The sequence below is a fragment of the Podarcis cretensis genome (genome assembly GCF_951804945.1).
Source record: "Podarcis cretensis genome assembly, chromosome: 5".
NCBI classification, from domain to species: domain Eukaryota; kingdom Metazoa; phylum Chordata; class Lepidosauria; order Squamata; family Lacertidae; genus Podarcis; species Podarcis cretensis.
In genome coordinates this window covers 64,058,026-64,080,402 of record NC_137174.1, presented here as the reverse complement: position 1 = coordinate 64,080,402, position 22,377 = coordinate 64,058,026, and the positions used below count along the sequence as shown (strand labels likewise).

The 22,377-nt window shown below is 40.5% G+C and overlaps 1 protein-coding gene across 2 annotated transcripts; it reads right to left on the bottom strand.

Annotated features, from left to right (window-relative positions):
* Positions 1–1,239: 1,239 nt before the first annotated feature.
* Positions 1,240–21,242, bottom strand: CLDN18 (claudin 18). Of its 2 annotated transcripts, none has more exons than XM_079976183.1 (5): positions 20,965–21,242; positions 6,132–6,296; positions 4,758–4,869; positions 3,382–3,492; positions 1,240–2,487 (listed from the first exon to the last, which is right to left on the bottom strand). In XM_079976183.1, exons 1-5 carry the CDS (start codon positions 21,182–21,184, stop codon positions 2,346–2,348), a joined length of 750 nt encoding a protein of 249 aa, XP_079832309.1. In that variant the 5' UTR covers positions 21,185–21,242; the 3' UTR covers positions 1,240–2,345. The 2 variants fall into 2 exon arrangements, with proteins under 2 accessions (XP_079832309.1, XP_079832310.1); XM_079976184.1 differs by lacking the exon at positions 20,965–21,242 and adding an exon at positions 9,640–9,913.
* Between the last annotated feature and the right edge of the window lie 1,135 nt (positions 21,243–22,377).

Here is a 22,377-nt window from a genome sequence, read left to right as displayed (position 1 = left end):
AACTAAATGTCAAATGTTACTAACATAAATCCTTCCAGTATTTATTAGCACTGCTGGGCTAAAAGAATATTAAATGATGATCAGTATACATTACATGTTTCTATGCTTAATGAGACTTCTGCTATAACATAACTTGTATTTTGGTTACCCATGAGAGGTGAAAGATAGCTTCTTCCATGCAATCGAGTATTTTAACACAGATGCTGGTAGTAGCTGCCATTCTGTCATTTATGTACCACTTCTGTGGTGATCAAAATTTCTCAATTCTTGCACCTTGACCTGCTAAATGGATGCCAAGGTGAAAACTCACCTGGCTGGCAAGTGTCACCTGCACAGTAATCCTACTGGGTTTTTGTAATGACTATTCAATGGATTAAGAAACCATTATATTGGAATTAGAGCAGTGAGCAAATGGCTGCTTAGAATTCTCTACCCTGTTTTTGGACTGAGAAACTGAAGAAATGATTTCACCAAATTTCTTTCAATGGAGGAAAGAGTCTCCAGCCATTTCCAGCTGGGTGAAGAAGTGGCAGGAGCATAGCTTCTCCCTCTCTCGTTCCTTCCACTGAAAGTGACAGCAGGGGGCAGCTGATGATGTGGAAAGCTGCAAAACCTTTACAAAACAAAACAGGACAATTTTGCATTCTACACCATGCCCCACACTTGGTGTTGTTATGGGGCATTTGTGGGGCAGGGGGGAAGTGGCTGCCATAAAAAATAGGGGATAATTATTGTAGAGAATTCTGCAAAGTAGGGGTAGGACAGAGAGAAAATAATCATCAATTTTTCTCATGGGAGGAGGAACATAGAATGAAAACTTTCCACTCAGCTCTAACTGGAATATCAGTGAAAGATATTGAGGAGACAAATGAAAGGATCCAATTCACAAATTTATCTGCTTTAATTTAACTCAAAATTGCAACGGGGGAAGTTGATGACATGAAAAGCTGGCGTGAATAAAGTTGCCTGTGACTCTTACAAGTAACAGAAAGCAAAATAACAACCTTAACAGCTATCAAAATAACTTCAATTATTAAAGCATGAAATCAGTGTGGCTGCAATCCTGTGCAGAATTACCTGGGAACACTGTGGATCTTCCTTCTGAACAGTCCTTTATATGATTGCACTGTGAATGTCTCCGTCTTATAAAGTTGCCCCAATAAGTCATTTGCATCTTTGGATGTTGTTAGAAATAACAATGACAGAATGAGAGTTGGGCAACAGTATTATATGTATTAGAATACAAAAACAAAAATTTCTTAGGCCAATTTTCTTTTCTTTAACCCTGGCAGTAATGAATGACAGCAGGGTGCAATTGCAATGTGACCCTTCAGTAAGACTCTGTGCTGTGGGCCATCATCCCTGATCACTGGTCATGCTGGCTGAGGCTGATGGGAGTTGGGAGTCCAACAACAGCAAGAGGTTCCTCATCTCTGGGTGAGAAGAGCCTCCTGGCATGACATGATTCTGCCTGAGGTCATGTGGCCCAGATTCCTCTGGTTGTTGGTTACTATCTTAAGGCATTGTGTAGCAGTGTGATCTCATGAAAAATATGGTATGGTGCCATTGTGACAAGGCAGTTGTGCCAGCACAAATTATCAGGACTGAAATGTAAGAGTGGCAGTAAATTCTGTGCTTTGCCACAAAGTCAGAAGGATATCGCTGGTTTTCTTATGACAGATAGTGTATTCAAATATATAAAAGAAGTGTTTGCTCTAAGAAATATTTGACATATTTCTATTATATATGAGGATTTTCTGTATAAGCTCATATGGCTGTTCAAGAGAGGATGAATTTAATGAAAGGGGAAGAAAGCAAATTGTAACTTTGTTTCCTCTGGAATTCAGTAAGCAGGTGTGGTTATTTCAGAAATTTATATTAGATCAGTTTTACGTACTGTATGAAATTAAGTTTTTAACATTTTTAATTTTTTAATTGGCCTCTGTGTAATGGTGTTGTTTTAGCCTCGTATTTCATTTTGTTTCATCAAGGGCAACCAAACACTGAATGAAGTCTTAATGCATGAACTTTACATGAACTCAACACTGTACGTTGCAGTAATGTTCTGGTCTTAAACATCTACTTACATCTATTAAAAGAAACAACAAAAGGTACATTAGTAAGCCAATTCTTCAGCTGTCTTTAACTGCTATTATAACAAATGTAGCGGAAGGGAACAGTTCTTATGGAAGTCTTTATAATGTCAGGAACTATACACAGTCATATTAAAATAACATTTATAAACAGCAAGCCAAACCAAAGAAAATAAGAAAACAGACTTGAGAAAGGCTTCACGTTAGGAATTTGCTGTTGCTTTGGTCTAAAACCATAGGTTTAGGAAGAGATTATACATAGTCATATTTTGAAGGATAGGAACGTCTCCCGTCATCACTTTTGATAGTATTGGTTTCAACTACTGGGACCTTCTTGGCTTCATACCCAGTTCCAGACTTATATCCAGCACTCTTGTAGGACACGGCCTTGTAACTGAAACACAAATAAAACACAAAGTGGTGTCACTTTGTGGAACTGTCTAAGATAACTGACTACTCAGAATCATTTGTTCTATTCCTTGTTACTTAGTGAAGAATATAATACAATTAGGTAAGCTCCATAAATATACATTTTCTATTTCACTACAGTAACATGTAGAACAGACTCAATCATTATGAAAGAAACCATTTTATGAAATGCTTAGTGGTTTTCTCATCATGCAAGTAGGTAGGGATGGGTGAATCTGACAATTTTGGTTTCTCTCAGGTTCTCTCAGGAAGTATGATGGTAAGAGCTGTTCAACAGTGGAACAGACTCTCTCAGAAGGTGGTCTGCTCTCCTTCATTGGAAGTTTTTAAGCAGAGGTTGAATGGCCATCTGTCTTGGATGCTTTAGTTGAAATTCCTGTATTGCAGGGGATTGGACAAGATGACCCTCGGGGACCCTTCTAATTCTACAGTTCTATTATTCTATTATTTTCTCATTTCTCCAGTCTAATGTTCAGTTGTCCATATTCGTTTGGGGGGAAATAAAAAGTTCTCATGAAAAATTACCAGCATTTTAGTACAAATTTCTCCTGGTATACACATTTTTCAATGCAATTTTGCCAAATTAATGCATTTTTATGTTATTTATGTGCATTTTCCTAATATACACATGTTTCTTCTATACATTACTTGGCTGGAGAACTGTGTTCCAGTTCATGTATTGCTTTGGAAAGGTCAGTTTAGGAAAGTTCACCTTCAAAAGCAAACTGAGTGAATTTTCTCCTCCATCCCTATGATTTAGTGTGGCCACTCTGCCACCTTTTAAGTTGGAGAATGAAGAAAAGGATCTGTCTTGCCCTTCCACATTACAACAGTTCCATGAATATGTATAGGCACTCACTGGGTCTCTTCGGGTACCAGTCCTCTGCAGGCGATGCACATCATAATGCCTCCAACCAAGGCCAAGCCTCCAGCAACCCATCCCACAAACAGGGCAGCCCCAAATGTGTACCTGGAAAACAAAGTGAGTGATGGTACTTAGTTTACACAAGTCCATGTGTCTTACTCAAGTCAATATGTTGCTTCTTAGAAAGGATATTTAAAATGAAGTTTTGTTAAGGGATAAGCTAGGTATGGGAAACCTGTATCCCTCCAATTAATGAATGCATCACCTCTGGTATTTAAATTGAAACAAGGGTTTTGTGCGGGGGTTGGCAAAGACATTTGTTCAAAAGGAGTTGGAGGGGCATATTATTGCAGCCATGGCCTATAGTAGAGTATGTCTCTGTCATCACCCTGCCTCTATCCCCCTTGTTTGTTTTCCCGATCTAACCGACCAATGTACTGACTTCTTTTGCACCATGTTTTGAAATCCCAACCTACTCATTCCGTGCCTTCCACCCACACGATGTGGACCTAGCTAGCCCACATTACTGGGAAGAGAAACCATCGCTCTGTGATACAGCACATGGTGGAGGTCCCTAATTCAGTGCATATTCACACCAGACTTTTTAAACACATCCAGTTCTGATTTAAAGCTTATGATGTCCTCCAGAGAATCCTGGGAAATGCTGTTTGTTGATGAAGCTGTGGATTGTAGCTCTGTAAAGGGGAAACTACACTTCTCATGATTATTATTGGGGGGGGGGTCATATGTTTTAAATGTGGATTTAGTATGCTTTGAATGTATGGTGCAGATCTGCCTTTGGTTTTTGGTATCTCCAGATTATATTTAAAAAATTTGAAAAAAGATAAGGTAACAGGTGATGAAAAACACCTCTGTCTAGCACCTCATAAAACTGTGGCCAATCAGAATGTATAATATTGGGCTATATGGACAAAACTGGGCTATAGACCCAGGATAAAGTAGTTCCCTCTGTTACTGTGTGATCCATGACATTCTTTTATACACTTGACTTGGCATGCATACATTGAATATATGGTATTACCAATGAATCTAGTTAATGCTTGGCAAAGAAGATGACACTAACTTATAAAGCCAGTCTAGACTACAGAGAACATCAGTTTTGTATCAGTTTAATATGGTTGAACCATAGAATCCTGAAAACTGTAGCTTGGTGAAGGTGTTGAAAATAGCCCCTCCCACAGAATACAATTTCCAGGAGTGAAGAGTTCATTCCTCTTGTGTAGTTATGCCTTAAGTCTCATCATCATGGCTAGGCATGTCATGAACGAAGCACACAAGTGGCTGCACACACACACACACACACACACACACACACCCAACTGTGAATGCTGTGCATGACCCAGAATTACCTTGTCTGGAGTGTCTGCATCATTCCTGGTTGATACATATTAGCTGTTGACATCCAAAAGTTTGTAACAAGCATGTTGGCAAAAACAGATACCCCACAGATAGCACAGAGACCTGTCAGAGAGAAGGGATCATTACTTGCTGCCAGAATGGAATTCAAGGTGGTCAAGGCCAGATTTTTAAACTTAATTTTACTTACGAAACAGGAATCCATAGAATAATACCATCAATGCCCAGGTGTGTGAATTCTGCTACCTTTCACTGCAGGTGTGTATTTATACCAAGTTAGATATCTTAAACTATGTTACCCAGAAATGTAAAAAGTAGGGTCAGGTGCAAGTGTCCTCGAATCAAAGTGGTAATATTAAGCTGGTGTTGCACCTAAGCAACAGAACACCCAGTTTATTGCACTAGTATAGTTCAGGAGAGTCCAAGGGATAGAGTTTATTTTGCTGGTTGTGATGCTAGTGCTTCTGTTCCAGTTTCTAACATTCTCTTTATACTGTATACTGCACCTACTGCATTGTGGAAATGGTTGGCATCCATCTGTCTCAAGAGACAATGGAGTGCGCCTCCAGGGGTGAAGTCAAACCGCTGTGCTTGCAGTTCTGAAGTGACTTCCCTGGATCCACTATTGGCCTCATTTGCTCAATTCGCAGGAGCCTGTCTCCACATGCAAGGGAAATCCCTAACTCACAGAAGGTTCAGGACCCATTGGCTACCCTCGTCTGGTTTAGCAGGCCAGTCAAAACCATTCCTTGGGTGTGGCTGCTGTTACATCCTGACAGCTTCTAGGAGCCACAGATAGAGCTGAGCGCTGGGTGGGACCGAAGGTGGACAAGCTGCCCCAAAGCGGGCATGATATGTCCCCCACCAGAGGTACTACCCCTCCCCAACTTCCCATTTCATCATTGAAATATGGGTTTTATAATTGATATACCACATCAGACTAAATTTTAAACAGCAGGAAAGAGCTGTATCCTGGGATACAACCCCAGATATTGTCATGTGAAAACTGTGGAAAATTACAATGCAAAACTTGTGTGGTTTTCTGTGTTAATAGGTTTGCACATTGGTATATATATTTTTCTGGAAACAATTAACATAGAAATGAGTGCTTAATTTCCACTAGATTCCACTAGAGTTCCAGAAGTGGCTTTTACATTGTGTGAAATATTACATAAAATGTGAAAAATTACAGGTAAGGAAATGTCTGGAAAATGGAATGAAGTGCCATCTGAATGCACTCCAATGCCTGCTTATAAACTTTATTAGTCCCTTGTTGTAAGTTTGTTAAATGCTTTCAACCCCTTTATTTCAATTCTCTCTTCCAGAACAGAATGCACTGTGGAGCCCCAGTAAGAACCATCACTCACCAGCTACAATGCACATGATTCCAGCAGTCAGAGTCATGTTTGCTTTGGCGGAGTCCTCCATATTGCCGATCCGTAAACACTTCAGGGAAAAAATAGCCACCAGGAGGCTAAAAGCACCCAGCACGATGCCCACAATCATCAGAGCTCTCACAGCCTGGAACATCGCTGCAAAACACATGGGGGGAGGAGAGGAATCATTTAAATGAGTAGCAAAGGGATAATATTCACAATTCTTAATACAACCAAAATCAACTCTTATCAAAGGGCTGTGTGGTACAAAGGAACCAATGGCAAAATGTTCATGGTAGGGGGGAAAACATGTTACTAAATGCAGAGCTAAACATAACCTCTTGAGCTTGAGCTAATGTAGGCTGTTCATAAGAAAGAAGGGAAATGCCTGATGATTTGTGAAGTAAATATTGGAAGTCCCTTTCAGAAACGTCCACATCCAAAGCTGCTCTCCATGCTTAATGTCTGTTGAGCAAACATCAAGAAGCACACATGTTCTTTCTGAACAGAACAGGACTTCAGTTTGTTCCCTGTGGATATGGCCCTTGACATTTAGATAATGTGCCTGTGACATCTACTCTCTCATGTGTTTTGTCATTTTCCCCCCTGCCTTGTAGAAAGCTGGCCCATTCTGACTCGAGTCAACCTTTCAAACCCTTTTCCCTCCAAGAAACATATATACTGCAAGAAGGAAGGTTACAGGAAACCAGGCAGAGGGCCTTCTCGGTAGTCGAGACAGCCCTGTGGAACAACCTCCCATCAGATGTCAAGGAAATAAATAACTATCTGTCTTCTAGAAGACATCTAGGGACGTTTTTAATGTTTGATGTCTTACTGTGTTTTAATCATTAGTGGCTGAGGCAACCCAGTCAGATGGGCAGCATATTAATAATAATAATAATAATAATAATAATAATAATAATTTATTTATTTATTTATATCCCGCCCTCCCCAGCCAAAGCCAGGCTCAGAGCGGCTAACAACAGTAAAAATAACACAGTTTACATAAAATCACAATCAAGTAATTGAAATACATTCTAAAATCAATTCATTCTAAAATCAATTCAGAGTCAAATTAATGGCAACCATTAGGCTAGAGTTCTATGAGGATTACAGAAGGAGGGGGTCAGGCTGTGCCTTGGCCAAAGGCCTGGTGGAATAGCTCTGTCTTGCAGGCCCTGCGGAAAGATGTCAAGTCCCGCAGGGCCCTAGTCTCTTGTGACAGAGCGTTCCACCAGATCGAGGCCACGGTCGAAAAAGCCCTGGCTCTGGTTGAGGCCAGCCTAATCTCCCTGTGGCCCGCAATCTCCAAGATGTTTTTATTTGAAGACCATAAGGTCCTCCATGGGACAGACCAGGAGAGGCGATCCCATAAGTACGAGGATCCTAGGCCATATAGGGCTTTAAAGGTTAAAACAAGCACCGTAAACCTGATACTTACTTTGGGTTTTTTTGTTTTTTTGTTTAATCTATTTTAGTAATTCCATAGCGAAAGGTTTCTGAACAGGAAGCAATTAACAGGATATTTGACATACCATCTAAAGACCCTATTACCCTGTGTTATGAGAAGTCCGTTTTGCAAACTGTTACCGACTGCCATACTATCTGCTGCAGCTGGTAAATGAGTCATGAGGTGTGGTCTAATTAGTCAACGCATGAACACAAATATTAACAATCCAGGCATTTTCAGACCCCCATTCATCAGCTCAGGCCTGATCTTCACTAGGGATCTTCACATAGGGAAACAAGAGTTCCTGAGCAAGTGCTATAAGTACCAAAGGGTGATCACTACCTGTTTTGTGTACAGAACAGAAGGAGGCAAAAAGAAAGGCAATGCATGATCTGGCTATGTATTATGTTCCACTTTCAGTTCCTCAAAATTCCTTTCAGTGGCTCCTGTTTTACCAAGATCAGAAACTTAAAAGCACATCTGAACCATAGATGAAAACCAAAAACATAATGAGAATAGATTCACATATTTTGAAAGTTTGAATGCTATTTTTAAAATAAAATGACTGGTGTTCTAACGTATTATTTAGGCTGTAACTACATTTAATTTTCCTTAAAAAAACAAAACCCCCAAAAGACCTATGCATATCTAGGATCACTTTGTATTCTTAAATCACCTTATAACCTAGCCCCATCACTGCTATCTTAGGGGGAGTCCCTGTTGGTGGTCCCCTGTGTCTCAGATGTATAGCACATAACTATTAGCTGATGTGCATTCAGTTTCATGGGCCCAAGCCTATGGAACTCCCTCACAACTGACATTAGACATGCACACTCTTTGTGGAACTTCAAGTATATGGCTAAGACTTTTTTGCTCCAGCACGGATTTAAAGGTATTGTTTGGCTTTATGATAAAAAGAAATCCTGGGCCTTGTTTTATGTACACTGCTTTGTGATGTGAATAATTAGGTGGTAAATAAATAAATAAATAAATAAATAAATAAATAAATAAATAAATATTTTGACCACCTTCACCATAAAGTCCCAGGGCAGGTTGTAGCAGTTTAAAAATATAAAATTATATCAACTTAAAATCATGCTACCATAGTTTCACCCTAGACATGTAAAGCCTGCTCACTTGAAAACTTGATTTCAAAAGTTAGAAATGTGATTTTCAAAATGTGAAGTATATATAATTCATGACATACCAGATATGTTTCATTTAATATTTTTGAATGTCTGTCTATTCCAAAGTCATTTTATGGTTGTACTTACTGTATTTGCAGCCTATTTCCACTGACCCAGATGTTAAAATCACGTCCTTTCTTGATAACAGAACTTTGCCCCTATCTACTTTTCAACAGGTACACACCCTGCTAAATACACTCATTGCTTTGACCACAGAAAGTTCCACTAAAATTTCAGAAATAGAACAAGGCCAGAATGATACCTGAATGTTTATTATTATTGTGTCCGAAGTTTTATACTAAAACCAGAATTTCTGCATAGTTCTTCACAAAAACAAGAAACAACATTTTCTCCTCCCAACATGTTCAGGCCAAGTATCTATATTACTTACCAGTGGGCAGTGGAAGGAGGGCTTAAACCTATTTACTGTCATGTGGGGAAATTGTTTCTTTCATTGGTGGGTGTGCACACCGATATCCAAGATATGATATCAAATCAGTTCATTCAAATAAATACACAGTGCCCAAATACACACTGAGTTAGTCTTGGTCTGGTGGGTAGAAACTGCTGCTTCTCCTCCAAAAAGGAGTTTGGTTAGTTTTCACTCTGGGTTTCTGGCACCTTTCCCCATAACCATAAAATATGATCTTTTAAAATGATGTGTGCACTTTAATATCCTCTGTGTGACAGTTTTATTCACAGCAATTGATTCTACATTTATAACTACATCACTGCAGTCAATATTAGTCTCCATTTACATTAGCAAGCTGTTTAAAATATTGTTTCTTGCTAGCCTATTAAAAATCATTGGCTTTCGTCACATCTCTGGGGTAGCCTCACTTGGCTAGCCCCTGGTCCATACCTGGAAGCCCAAGGATTGTGAAATAAGGTCGGCACTCTGTAAGACCCGAACTCTGACTGACGCAGCTCCTCCAGAGGCCTTGGTACTGGAATACAGCTGTCACCGGGTTATCATATAAGTCCTGCGTACTCCATGCATCCATCGCCGTGGCCGCAATACAGCCAGCGAAGCCCAGGGTTGAGACCACAAAGCCCAACACTTGGCAAATTGTAGTGGACATGAAACCTCCTTTGCAATCAGAAGCCACTACACCACTGGCAAAGCTTAAGGAAGCAGTGAAGTCCTATTCACTGTACCAGCCAACAGTGGCTGCCCTTATCAGATGGTTTCCATTAACAGGCTTTGTTGACTCAATGTGTTTTTGCAAGATAGTGCAGTTTCAGTTCTGTTGGTTGGTGTGTGCTTTGGGGTTGGCGGGAGTGAAGACTGGTGCCTTTGTCCCTTAGAAGCCCTTGTTGGCCAAAGAGTCATTGTTGGACTAATGGAGGTCAACCCGCAAGCTGCATTGAACAATCTGTTCATAATGCACATGATCAGCCCCCCTCATTCTTACCCCTGTTATTCAGCTTTGCTTATTCCATGTACCTGACATGTTGCTGATTCCAATGAGACGAAAGGAACTGAGGGCAACACCAGCATTACAAGCTATATTTTCAGTGCTTTCCAAAATGACCTGCTCTCATCAGCATCATCAAAGTGTACTCCATTGTAGACTTTTAGCGATTGTTATGTGAAGTGGGACTTTAAAAATATATATATTTAAAAATCACATTGCATTTTGTGACTGTTTGCTTCTTGCTTACTTGGAATTAGATCTCTCTCTTGAACCAGGAAAGGTATAAAACTCATTCCTTGCAAACACTCTAAAACTGCTCATTTTCAGAATAGGAGAAGCGATAATGCTCCCTCTTTGGGAAAGCTATTCAAAGGACCGTCTACTTTGCTTGAACATAGCAGGCTAACTGAGAAGGTATCAGGCAAACTCAATGGCTCACACAGATCTGTCCTCTAATTCCTTGTCTCTGATCTCTTCCCCCATCATCTGCTACCTAATGGTAGGGCTGGAATAAAATGTCTCTGATTATTTATGTGTTGTTCTTGTACTCTTGCTGTTGAGTTCATCCATTACGAAACAGGGATGAAGACAGGGCTGCTGGACTAAGGTAAAACAGTTCTTTTGCTCTATTTTAGTAGATGAGAGGTTCTACTGGTGCTTATTAACGCCGAAAGTTAATTGGGGGTGGGGTGGTAATTCCTGCACATTTCTATAAAGCTGTTACACAACCCGATACCGTGAATCATTCTACTGAATTAACAATGAGGAAGGTGTCTCAGGCTGCACCCCTAGAATAATAAATTGCTTCCTTAACCTAATCTTTACCAATGTGCAACCCCTTTATCTGTTACATTCATCTAGTACTGTGTTGACACAAGAGGAAATGCAGTAGAGGTCTGGACGCCATGTTTGATTTTGAGTCTTTCAGGTTTAGAAGAGTTGGGAGGCGGACTGAAAGAATACCAACAAAATATGAAACATTTAAATAAATGTACAACGGTGAGCACCAACATGCCGATAGCAAGGATAGAGCATAAATGTCTCTGAATCGTAGCCCTAAACAGAGTAAATAGTTTGGCTGATGTCATTTCCATTCCAGTCTAAAGCGTATCAAATGGTGAATAGCTTAGTCACCATGCCTGTCTAGTCCCAGGAATAACTATTGTATTTCAGAATGGCAGAACAATCTGAGATACTACAGTACTTAACTGGGAACAATTTATTGATACAAAGTGTCTGGAAAATCCAGGGTAAAACTAAGACTGGTGCAATCTAATCGCAAAACATTTATCTCTCATCCCAGCTCATTTTGGGACTCATTCAGTGTGTGCCCTGATTTGCACATGATAGTAAGCCATAAACCATGCTTTACTGCAAACAAGCAATGTGCCTGTGCATGCTTCTCGATTACAACCACCTTCTCCACCCTGCGCCAAGCCGAAAAGAAATAAACTAGCTTAGTGTTACATGCAAACCAGCACTCAAGGTTTGTTTCTCTCTAAAGAACCATGAACAGAACCTTAGGTTTGTTCTGGTTACGCTAGTGCTTTGGTTTGTTTCCCTGAAGGGATGGGCAGGTATGATTGAGCAGAATGCACCAGCAGTAATCCATGGTTTGTTTTAAACCACGGGTCACCATTACATGTGAACTGGACCTGAGTGAGTTTATTTCTGAATCAAATCAATTTTGTGCCAAAGAGCCACAAAGTTTCTTGAAATAAGTAATATGGACATGAAGCCTTTTGCCATAAATGTACTACTACAAGTTACAACTGAAAATACAATAAACTTCTGTGCACAGGAGACACAAGGCTGGCCTGACTATACAAACAACCCAAGTGACTGTTTTGGACAGCAACATTTTTAGAAGCCATTGTGAAGCAGCTGGCAGTCCAAAAGCATGTCCCAGGATACCTTGCAGTATTTCAGTAGAACCCAGGACCTGCTCTCAGAACATGTGGTAAAGCTGTTTGTGGTTTGAAAAATGTCTAGGGATGACCTTAACAGGTAGGGAACATATAAATACACAGGAGAGGAGACTTTAGCATCCTTATGCTCACTGAGAAACCAGCCTAAAGTGACACTTGATGGCACAACTTAATTATTTGTTCAGGTGGAATAGTGACCTACACAAAGAGGTCACCCATACATAATTCTGCTTCCATTATTTCCCAGATGACCATAACAGCATAACCTCTGCCCTAATCAAGCGCACTGTGGCTGTGTTTGAACACTTGCCCATGGCTCTATTATTATTATTATTATTATTATTATTATTATTATTATTATTATTCCGCCCTATACCCAGAGATTTCAGGACAGTTCACAGAACAAAAAGCCATAGATGAGTCCTGTGGCCATGTGTTTCTTCATTGCCCCTCCCCTCTCTTCTCCCTGGTTTATTATCCTGTTTAGTTAACCAACATCAATCCAGAGTTCTCTGGTTCAGACATCACAAAGAACACTGGCATAATGTAAGCTGGAATCTCTGTGCCAAAGTCTGTGAGTATAGGGAGGAGTGAAGGAAAGAGAAGAAACAAGGAAGGAGTGAATGGCCATGGCTCTTGTCTAGAGCTTTATGAATCATAGTTTATCAAGTTGTGGATGAATGTACCAGTGGTGGCTTCGGTTAGAAATGCCCTCATACAAGCTAAGGGAGAACAGCCGTTTTATAGGTGGTTGTTGGGAAAGGCAGAATAGCTGTAAGAATTAGGAAATTAATTTCGTTTCTCCACTGTGGTAAATGGCTCTGGGGAGCAATATAAATTTGCCAAGCTGCTCTGCCAGATGCACGGCAGTGAGTTACAGAGGCCTTCTGGACATCGGGCTCATCAATTCTGATCTAATACACTCTTGCAACTGATTTACTTCAACTCTGACCTAGAAACAAATCCAGCTTTTACCCAGTCATGCTACTCTTATTTTCGACAGACACAATCAATACAATATTCTCATTGTAAATTGAATGAAAACTATCATTAGGAGGGATAATTTACAGGGAGCTTAGTATGTATAGGCTATTATATAAACATGTCGGTAATAACTGCCTAGGTGGGCCGGGCATCCCGGTAATATATAAAAATTAAGAGGCTGGATGTTTAAGAGGCTGCATGATAAAGAACCACACCATCTAGAAGAGCAGATAAACATTGGGTTGCATCCAGTGTACGAATTGTGCTGGGGAACGTTATTTCACAAGGAAAAACACAAGTACAATGCCAAAGTACGTTACCAAAGATTGTTGTGCAGCAGATTGCCTAAGAATCTACTGTTGTGCAACAAGAACCAGTGCCTGGCGTGCTCTGGTCCATGGGGTCATGAAGAGTCGGACACGACTAAACGACTAAACAACAAGCATTGGATTTTTGTTGTTGTTGTGCAAGCTAGCAGACAGAGAATGTTGGATATGGGGGGTGGCGGATTTTGGCATTGCACAGGGTGCCACTGAAATCTGAGATGCCAAGGTCCACCACTGCTGGACTACATCTCACATCTTCCCTGACCACTGACCATTCTGTCTGTATCTGATGGGAACTGGAGTCCAGCAGCATGAAGAGGGCTGCAGGTTACTCTCATGCTAACGACAAGGTTAGCCTATTAAAATATTTGTTTGATTGTCCAGTGAGCATCAATCTGCTGGTTCCTATTCATCCCATGATCCAGTGAAGAGATTATTCCAGGAAGATGGGGCAAGGAGTCCCCATTATGGACTACTCATCCCAGACATGAATTGTATTGCACTTGTTTGGCTCATGCTGTGTTATAGTACAGGCATCCAGATTCATGCAACTTGTTCTTTGCCACTGAGTCACACCCTAACTTCTAGTTTCAGCAGCACCCACCCCTTTTATCTGCCCTTTCCTCAGACAAATGTGTATTTGATCACTGCACCCACTGGAACATTTCAATGTTATCATTGCTGCTCCTACAAAACTACCCGAAACTCATGTTGACTTTCTTTTTCGGTAAATATAGCATACTCCCACAGGATGACATCCAGTTGGAAAAACTGGGGGGAAATTAAGGCAACTCCACCCTTTTCTGTACAATACTTCTTATGCTGTGGACTTGAACCCAAAGAGTGAAACTTCAGTAATTGGAGTCTCTGAATGGCTTTGCAGGATGAATTAGAGTTTTCTCTCCAAACACAAAGACCCTTAGTCTGAAGGCCTTGGGGCCGCTTTTGTTCATTTACCATGTCAAGTGCCAATCCACCTTCTTCAGGGCTCACCCAGTGATTAATTTGCATATCAGATATGTTCATGTAAAACATCTGATCCTCAGAGTTATAAAGGCAGGGAGTGCAGTCTGCATTGGTCCTCTATCTCCACTGGTGTATTCAGTTAAAAAAATGCAGCCAACACACTGCAGAAAAGGATCTAGAGGTGTTGGTGAGCTGTAGACTCCATAAAAAATGAAATGATTCACCATTCTTGTCCAGCACCCAATTGGCATCTTCTTACAATCAATACAAATGGGATGAACTAAGCTGGAGTTCAAGATACAGTGATATTTCATTTGGTTTACAAATAAAGCAGGTACCACACCATTTTCTAGCTATCTTTCAAAGCAGCACCAGCTCTGGGAAGTACCAGACTAGGGAAGAGAACTTTTGAAAGTTGTGACTGTTATGAGCATGGATACGAGATATATTCATGGAAAATATTGTGGAAGTCATGAAAATATCACAAATCTGGAAGGAAATGGTCATATGATGGTTTTGTGGCATCTCTAATTTGATAAATTATGCTATCTGGACCAGGATGGTAAAATGGGGTAGGTGATGGAAGATAGAATAGGACCTAGACAGCATAATTGTTGATGGTATATCAAACCTTGATTACATTTTTGTAAGAGATCAGTTGGAACAGAACTTGAGGATATAATTCTCCAGCCACAGATGCTACTCTGGAGTAGTGCTAGGTAAGACATTATGCCTACTCTAGTACCAATGGCTTGAAGACTGACCCAATTAATTGCCATTACACCTTCCCTTTTGCAATATCTTGTACTAGACTCTCCCATTTTAGTAAACTTCTAAGGACAGAATAACTTTAACTAAAATAAATCCCAAGGACTCTTTGTTTTTGGTGCACTTGAGAGCATTAAGGCAAGGTGGGGTTGGGGGTTGGGGAGAAACATTGAAACCAAAATGTCAGTGATACATTTGGGTTGCCTGGCTGCTCCACACCAATCTTACTGTTTTTATTCACTATGACACTATTGTTCATAATATAAATTGCTATTGTCAGAATAATAAATAGGGCTTTATAATGGAAATACTGGCAGCCCCATTAACTATGTCCAAGCGGGTGAGGTGGCTGTAATGTAAAAATGGGTGGGGCGGGCTTAGAGTAAACTCATCCCTCAATCTCGTAGTTTTCCATCCTAGAGAAAGACATATTGCTACAATTTGATTATTTATATTTACTTGTTTTCCCTGAAACATTGTTCTCCATTACTCATTGCAAATGGTGTAAAGACAGCTCTATCACACACCCAGAACGCCCCAGTAAAACATGGACCTGCCTCACTGGCAAGGCTCTTCTTGTTTGGATATCCCCAGCAATTACAGTCATAAAATATACAATTTATATACAATAAGTGAGAAAAGTGTTTTTACTTTTATTCTTCTTAACAAAAGACATACTGCTTTAGTTTTTTGTTGGGGGGTGGGTGGGTGGGTGTATGCCATTTCTTTCTTCATTAGACTATGCTGATAATGATTACCAACTACCAGCTACTTTGGAGTAAAACATATTTGTGTGTACATTTATATTACATTTACTCACAGAATAAATACTAGTGGGGGGTGTCAGAATCCTCCTCCGCGGCTGAGGAATTTACATGCTAATTGATTTGGTCTGTTAGCACTTTAGGATGACAAGTTAATTAAAAACATGTACACAGTGCTGAATCACACACAAAACCACTCCACGCTTGCAGATTGATATTATTTTGGCCAAGCAGAGCTGCGATAGCTTTGTCTCCTCTGTCTCTCAGCATAAGGTCTATTCCCAAGTGGTTCTTTTTCTACTTTCGAGTGCCTGGGAAAGTGAGGTAGAATATTTCATATTTTGCCTTGCAGCTGGCTTTGTTTTTAACATGAGGTGAAAATAGACTTCTTCTCCCGCCGTGTGACAAGTGATCAATTGTGCCCAGAGCCATTAAAATAATAATAATAATCACACCACCTCCACCTCCACTGAACAGCTACCAAAATAACAAAACAAACCCCCCACACATTCAAGGACAATGGCTCATGGCTGTGGAAGGTGGTGTATAAGAGCTATTTCATTTTGTTCACAGCAGCACTTATCCTATGTGCGTCTTACCTTATAGAGGACCTGTCCTCTGTTTGAAGGCTGTTCCTGGCCAAGCCTTCTTTAAAGATGAATAACCCTAAGAAGGAAGTGGAGGGGCCATGCAGTTGTCCCTTGACCATGTGGGGAGGCAGACTGAGCAGGCATGTGGGTCACTTGACCACAGTTTCCCCCCTGAGGTGAGATGTACTATATTACATTTCTATTTCAGCATTTATTTCTAAATTCCCATATATACTTATATATTAGCACGTGCAAAGCTTATGTGAACCTATGTCTTCTTTTTTTTGGGGGGGTGACTCATAAGCTGCCATCTTAACAGCACTGTTACAACCCATCGTTTTTCTTTGCTTATAAAGTGGAATGGCTGAGGCTGAGATGTGTGACTTGCCCAACTCTGCCCCATCAGATATGATTCACTTCCTACTTTTCCAGCCATGTTTTTCATTATTAAGCAACGAAGGGTAGTTTCTAGCGGTACTACATGCAGAATATTACGCACCCATTTGCATCACCCACCATAATGTGCCCCTGCCTTTTGCACACTGGAGTCATGCTACCAGGAGTCATGCTTTGTCAAGCATTAACCCTTGTGTAAGGGGTGCCAATTTGAATAAAATATTTGGGGGGCAGGAGAACCCCACCCCACATAATTCATCATATAGCATCACACCGTTTGAATGGCAATGTCCGTCATATTTGGGAGGGGGCTCAAATATTTTATTGGGGTGACAAAGACCCCTCAGTCCCTAGTAATTGGCTCCAATGCCTTGTGTTGGCCAGAGATGAAGTTACTGAGCTCATGATTGCTTTAAAAATATGTGCGTAAAACAAATCTTAGCATTTTTGATCTGCTTTTGGCTTGTTTAGCTCCAGGCTAATTATGATTTATTGTAAATGTTTTTAACTTAACACTTTGTAATCTGTTGTGGAGTTTTTTCTGAGCGGTGAAGGGCTGTCTAGACATATATTAAAGAATAAATCAAATAAGTTATTTGTTGGTACTTCCTGTTCAAAAAGTCCTCAACTATAGGGCACCACATGGCACAGAAAGATCTGTGGAGACCAAGATAAACCAAAAACTTTAAGATACAATTGGGGGGGGGGGATTCTTACTTCCATATGTCTCAAAGCCTGGCAGCCTGTGAGATTAATTTTTCCTGGGCTAATTTTCTGGATTCCTCTTCCTTGTTGATCCCAGTATTGAGAAAGAGAGAAAGAGACTGAAGGAAAGGGTACCTTGGGTAAGTTTTTGGCCAAGACAGGAAGCAAGCTTTATAAGGTTTGGAAGCTCCTTCATTCCTACTGCTAACAGCTAGTCTTACATTTACTTTGCCGATATTTATTTTATCAATGCTTCACATTACCTACTTTGCCTCGTAGGATGATAACATGCAGTTTTTAACATGGTGAAAGCAAGAACAAACTTTACTTTTTAGTCAGATCTAACTATATTGTATAATGAATACAACAACAACAACAACAACAACAACAACAACAACAATTTATTATTTGTACCCCGCCCATCTGGCTGGGTTTCCCCAGCCACTCTGGGCGGCTTCCACAGAGACCAAAAATACACTAAAATGTCACCCAATAAAAACTTCTCTGAACAGGGCTGCCTTAAGATGTCTTCTGAATGTCAGGTAGTTGTTTATCGCTTTGACATCTGATGGGAGGGCGTTCCACAGGGCGGGCGCCACTACCGAGAAGGCCCTCTGCCTGGTTCCCTGTAGCTTTGCCAGAAGGCCCTTGGCGCTGGACCTCAGTATCCGGGCAGAACAATGGGGGTGGAGACGCTCCTTCAGGTATACTGGGCTGAGGCCGTTTAGGGCTTTAAAGGTCAACACCAACACTTTGAATTGTGCTCGGAAACGTACTGGGAGCCAATGTAAGTCTTACTGTTAACTTACATTACTTAACAATGTAGTGTTACTGTTTTAAAATAGCAATGCGAGCACACCACTACCTACAAAACAAATTGTAGGAGGCACTGCCGGCAGTTGTTTTCAAAGAAATCGTTTGGGCCACTTCAGATATTGCTATTTTCCTCCATGGATATAATTGCTGTAGAGGAAAACATGAGCTGACCATGATGTGTAAGTGCATCATAGATGCCTTTGACACCCCAAGCACACAGATTAGGTTGTCGCCACACAGCACACTTTTGGCAGAAAACTCATTGCCGTTGCTCTTTGCACACACTGATAAATGCATCCCTTCCTAAACTCAATACAGGGAAATTGGAATGTCGGGTTTGCTTGTCACTTTTTATTGTTTGGCTCTCCCCATCAAATATCGATATGTTTACTTGCTTGTGCAAAAAGACATATGTTGGAATTACAAATATTGTAATAAAAATAACAGTAAAGCATAAACGTAGAGCTGCCAGTCTTCTGCTTCTGGATCTTCCCCACCACTAATATCTAAGGCAGATGCCAGAAAGGCTCTGTCCAACATTCTCTTTCCTATACCTACATGCTAGGAAGGAAGACTCTTAGAGTAAGGCCATAGCTCTGTGGAAGAGCACGCAGGTTCAATCCCTGCCATCTCTAGGTACTGCTAGGAAAGGATCTGAAACCCTGAAGATCCACTGCCAATCACTGTAGACAATATTGAGCTAGACTGACCATAGGTCTGTCTCAATATAAGGCTGCTTCCTATGTTCCCATGAGTGGTCACCCCAGTCTAGAGACCTACAAAGAGCAGCAAAAGAGGAGTACACTAGGTACTGACTTGACAGATGCTTCTATTCAGTATGGACACCCCATCCCTCATTATATAGGTAAGTTCAGAAGAGTCTTAACTAAACATTTTACCCCTGGAGGAACTAAACCACAATATAAAACAAATAGAACTAAGTCATTAAGCACAGATAAATCTTAAAAACCCATTATAAATATGCTGGAATTGTTTACCAGTTTTGTACTTCTAGCAGAATACTAGAAGAGTCACCATACTGATGTTACAGGAGATGTATGCTATTATTATTAAGAATCTGCTTCTGGCATTAAAGATTTAGAACAACGGGGCTTAAGTTGTAGGCTGCTCTTCAGCAGTTGATAAGGAGGGCATGAGGATGATAAATGTGGAGGGTTTTCTGCATCGCTTGAGAAGCAAGAACAAAGAGGATACCTTTGCAGTGGCTTCAATCAAGAAAAGAAAACACACACAAAAGACTTTTCATAATATCGCTTTGGGACAGGTGTCAAGCGCTTTATTTCAACCCCAATGAGGTTTGATTTCCCCTTTTCTCTGGACAAATAGAAAGCAAAGATTATATTTCCAAAAAGAAAAAATATTTCTAATCTGATGTTAAATCATCTGAAGACTAAATGTTACACTATTTAATAAGAAAGTGGTGGGGGTAAGAAAAACCTAAAGGCCTTGCACAGCATGAGGTAAAGATCTAGTCTCCTGAAAGTAGCTTTTATTTAATTGATCGTATATGACTTCTATCTTATATATTCTTAACTTTTAAAATCCTACCTTTAGAGGTATCTTTAGAAAGGAGGACAATACCTCCTTCCCAAAATCAACATGACATTGGTCATGTGGACTTGGGATGGTAGGGGGAAATTTGAACAAAAGCAGTATTGTACTTTTGAATTCTCCATTTCAAACACACACACACACATGTATATAATCTGCCATCCTCTTCCCACATCATTAGAAATAATACTGAGGTCATATGGGGTTTTTGTCATTTGCCTTCTACCTCCTGATCCCTTTGGATAGTTCTGCATCCATGTTTCTGCACTTCTGCCCCCACATCAGCCAGTCTGGCAAATGTTGGTGATGATATGGGCATCAGTGTGAGGGGGGAAATATGACTATCTCCAGCAGAACATTTCACTATATAAAATGCTATCTTCTAGGTAGGGAATAGACAGATCTGTCAATTTTGGCTTCTCTTCATTTCTCATTTTTCCCAATCTTTAAGTTCAGTGCTCCACAGTTCCACATCGGTTTGCAACTTTTTAAAACAAAAAAGTCCTCACAGCAATTTGTCAGTGTATTTATGCAAATTTTTCCTAATATGCACATTTTTGTATGCATTTCCTCCAACATACGCAAGCAATTATCCCTTAATACAATGCAATTTTGTACATTACTTTCACCAAAATATGAATTTCAATACACACATACATATCAACATTATTTCATCACAAAACTAAGAGACGGGCACATTTTGAAGGATAGGTGTGTGCCGGTTCATACTGCTTTGGGCAGCGCAAATTAAGTAGGCTTGCATTAAAAGGCCCACCAAACCAAATTTCTTCCCCCATCCCTTTCTCAAAGTCTATAGAAATGAAAATAATATGAGGAAGGGAGCAAGAGCAAATGAGAGGTTCTGGTTCTCTCAGGGGCCTACAGCAGTCTTGAGTCGCTTCATCCCACCAGCTCTTTTGAATTGCACTATTGAGAGTACAGCATATTCCCTACCTGGTAGTCCAAGGATGGTGAAATAGGAGCGGCACTCGGTGAAACCAGAGCTCTCCCTGACACAAGTGCGCCATAGACCCTGGTAATTAAAGACGGCCGTCACCGGATTGTTGTAAAGGTCTTGGGTGCTCCATTGGTCCATGACAGTAGAGGCAATAACTCCACCAACCCCCAACATTGACACCACAAAGCCCACGGACTGGCACATTGTCACAGACATGATGGCGACTTGCTTTGAAAAGGACTCTGCAAGGTGTACCGATGGTTCTGTGATCGCATCTGAGTACCTGTCAAGCAAAATGGGGCTTTTACTGACAGGAGGCGGCACACGTCACTAACAGGAAGGGAAATTTGGCCTCTGCCATACAGACTTGCCCTGCTCCTGTTATCTGTTTCAGTTAGATTATTTGCCTCAGTCAGTACCAGGAGCCATTTGTTATCCATATTGCAAATGCCTCACTCTCTATTTACCTTTCGAGAATAGTTTTCATGACTAATTCAAAAGGGTTGGCATTAGTTAAGCCTTGCAGGCACCTTTCTGTTACAGAAATGTTGGGCTTACACACCAAGGAGCGAAGTTGGCCGCGTCATTAAAATGTTGTTATTTAGCATAAAAACATTGACATGTCCTCCCCTTTAGGTTTCGAATATAATTTACTACTCTTGCTACCTATTAGAAATCAGGGAAATGCAGCAATACATATGGGGTTTGACCCATTATTCCAGCAATTACCTTCTTTCTTCCGCAAGTAATGTTGCATCTGTCTATCTGCGTGTGGATTCTGGGTGTACATTTATTTATTAAAAGCATATTTATTTATATCCTTCTTTTATTAAGATATTCATATCAAGGCAGTCAACTGCAGAACTATAAAACAAAACAATAATCCTAAACATTGCTAAAATTTAAACTAAAGCAGACCAAATAAATGGGGGGGAAATTCTGTTGGGAGCCACCCAGAGTGGCTGGGGAAATATAATTGTTGTTGTTGATGATGATGATGATGCAGGTCGCACAATAGCAGTGGCCATGACATAGGAGCAAGAAGTGAGAGACACTGAGAGTGGTAAAGTGGTAATTTAAAACAACAGCGGAAGGTTGGGGAAAGTAGGGATGGAGGGGACAGAAGGGGAAATAGTGGTCTTAAACAACAGGAGAAGTTTGAGTATTCTGAGTCCTAATGGAGGGCTCCATGTCTTTTATCTCTCTCAAATGAGGCAGCTGAGGAATGAAAGAGAATTTTGAGTATAGCAAGAAGGGAGAAACACTGAAAGGAAAGTAGCTGTTTTAAACAACAGCAAAAGCTTCAGTAAAGCCAGGGTGGAGAGGAAAGAGGCAGTTTTAAGCAATGGCAGAAGTTTGAGTAGAGCAAGCAGGAGATAAAACTGAAAGGATAAAGTGGCAGCTTAAAA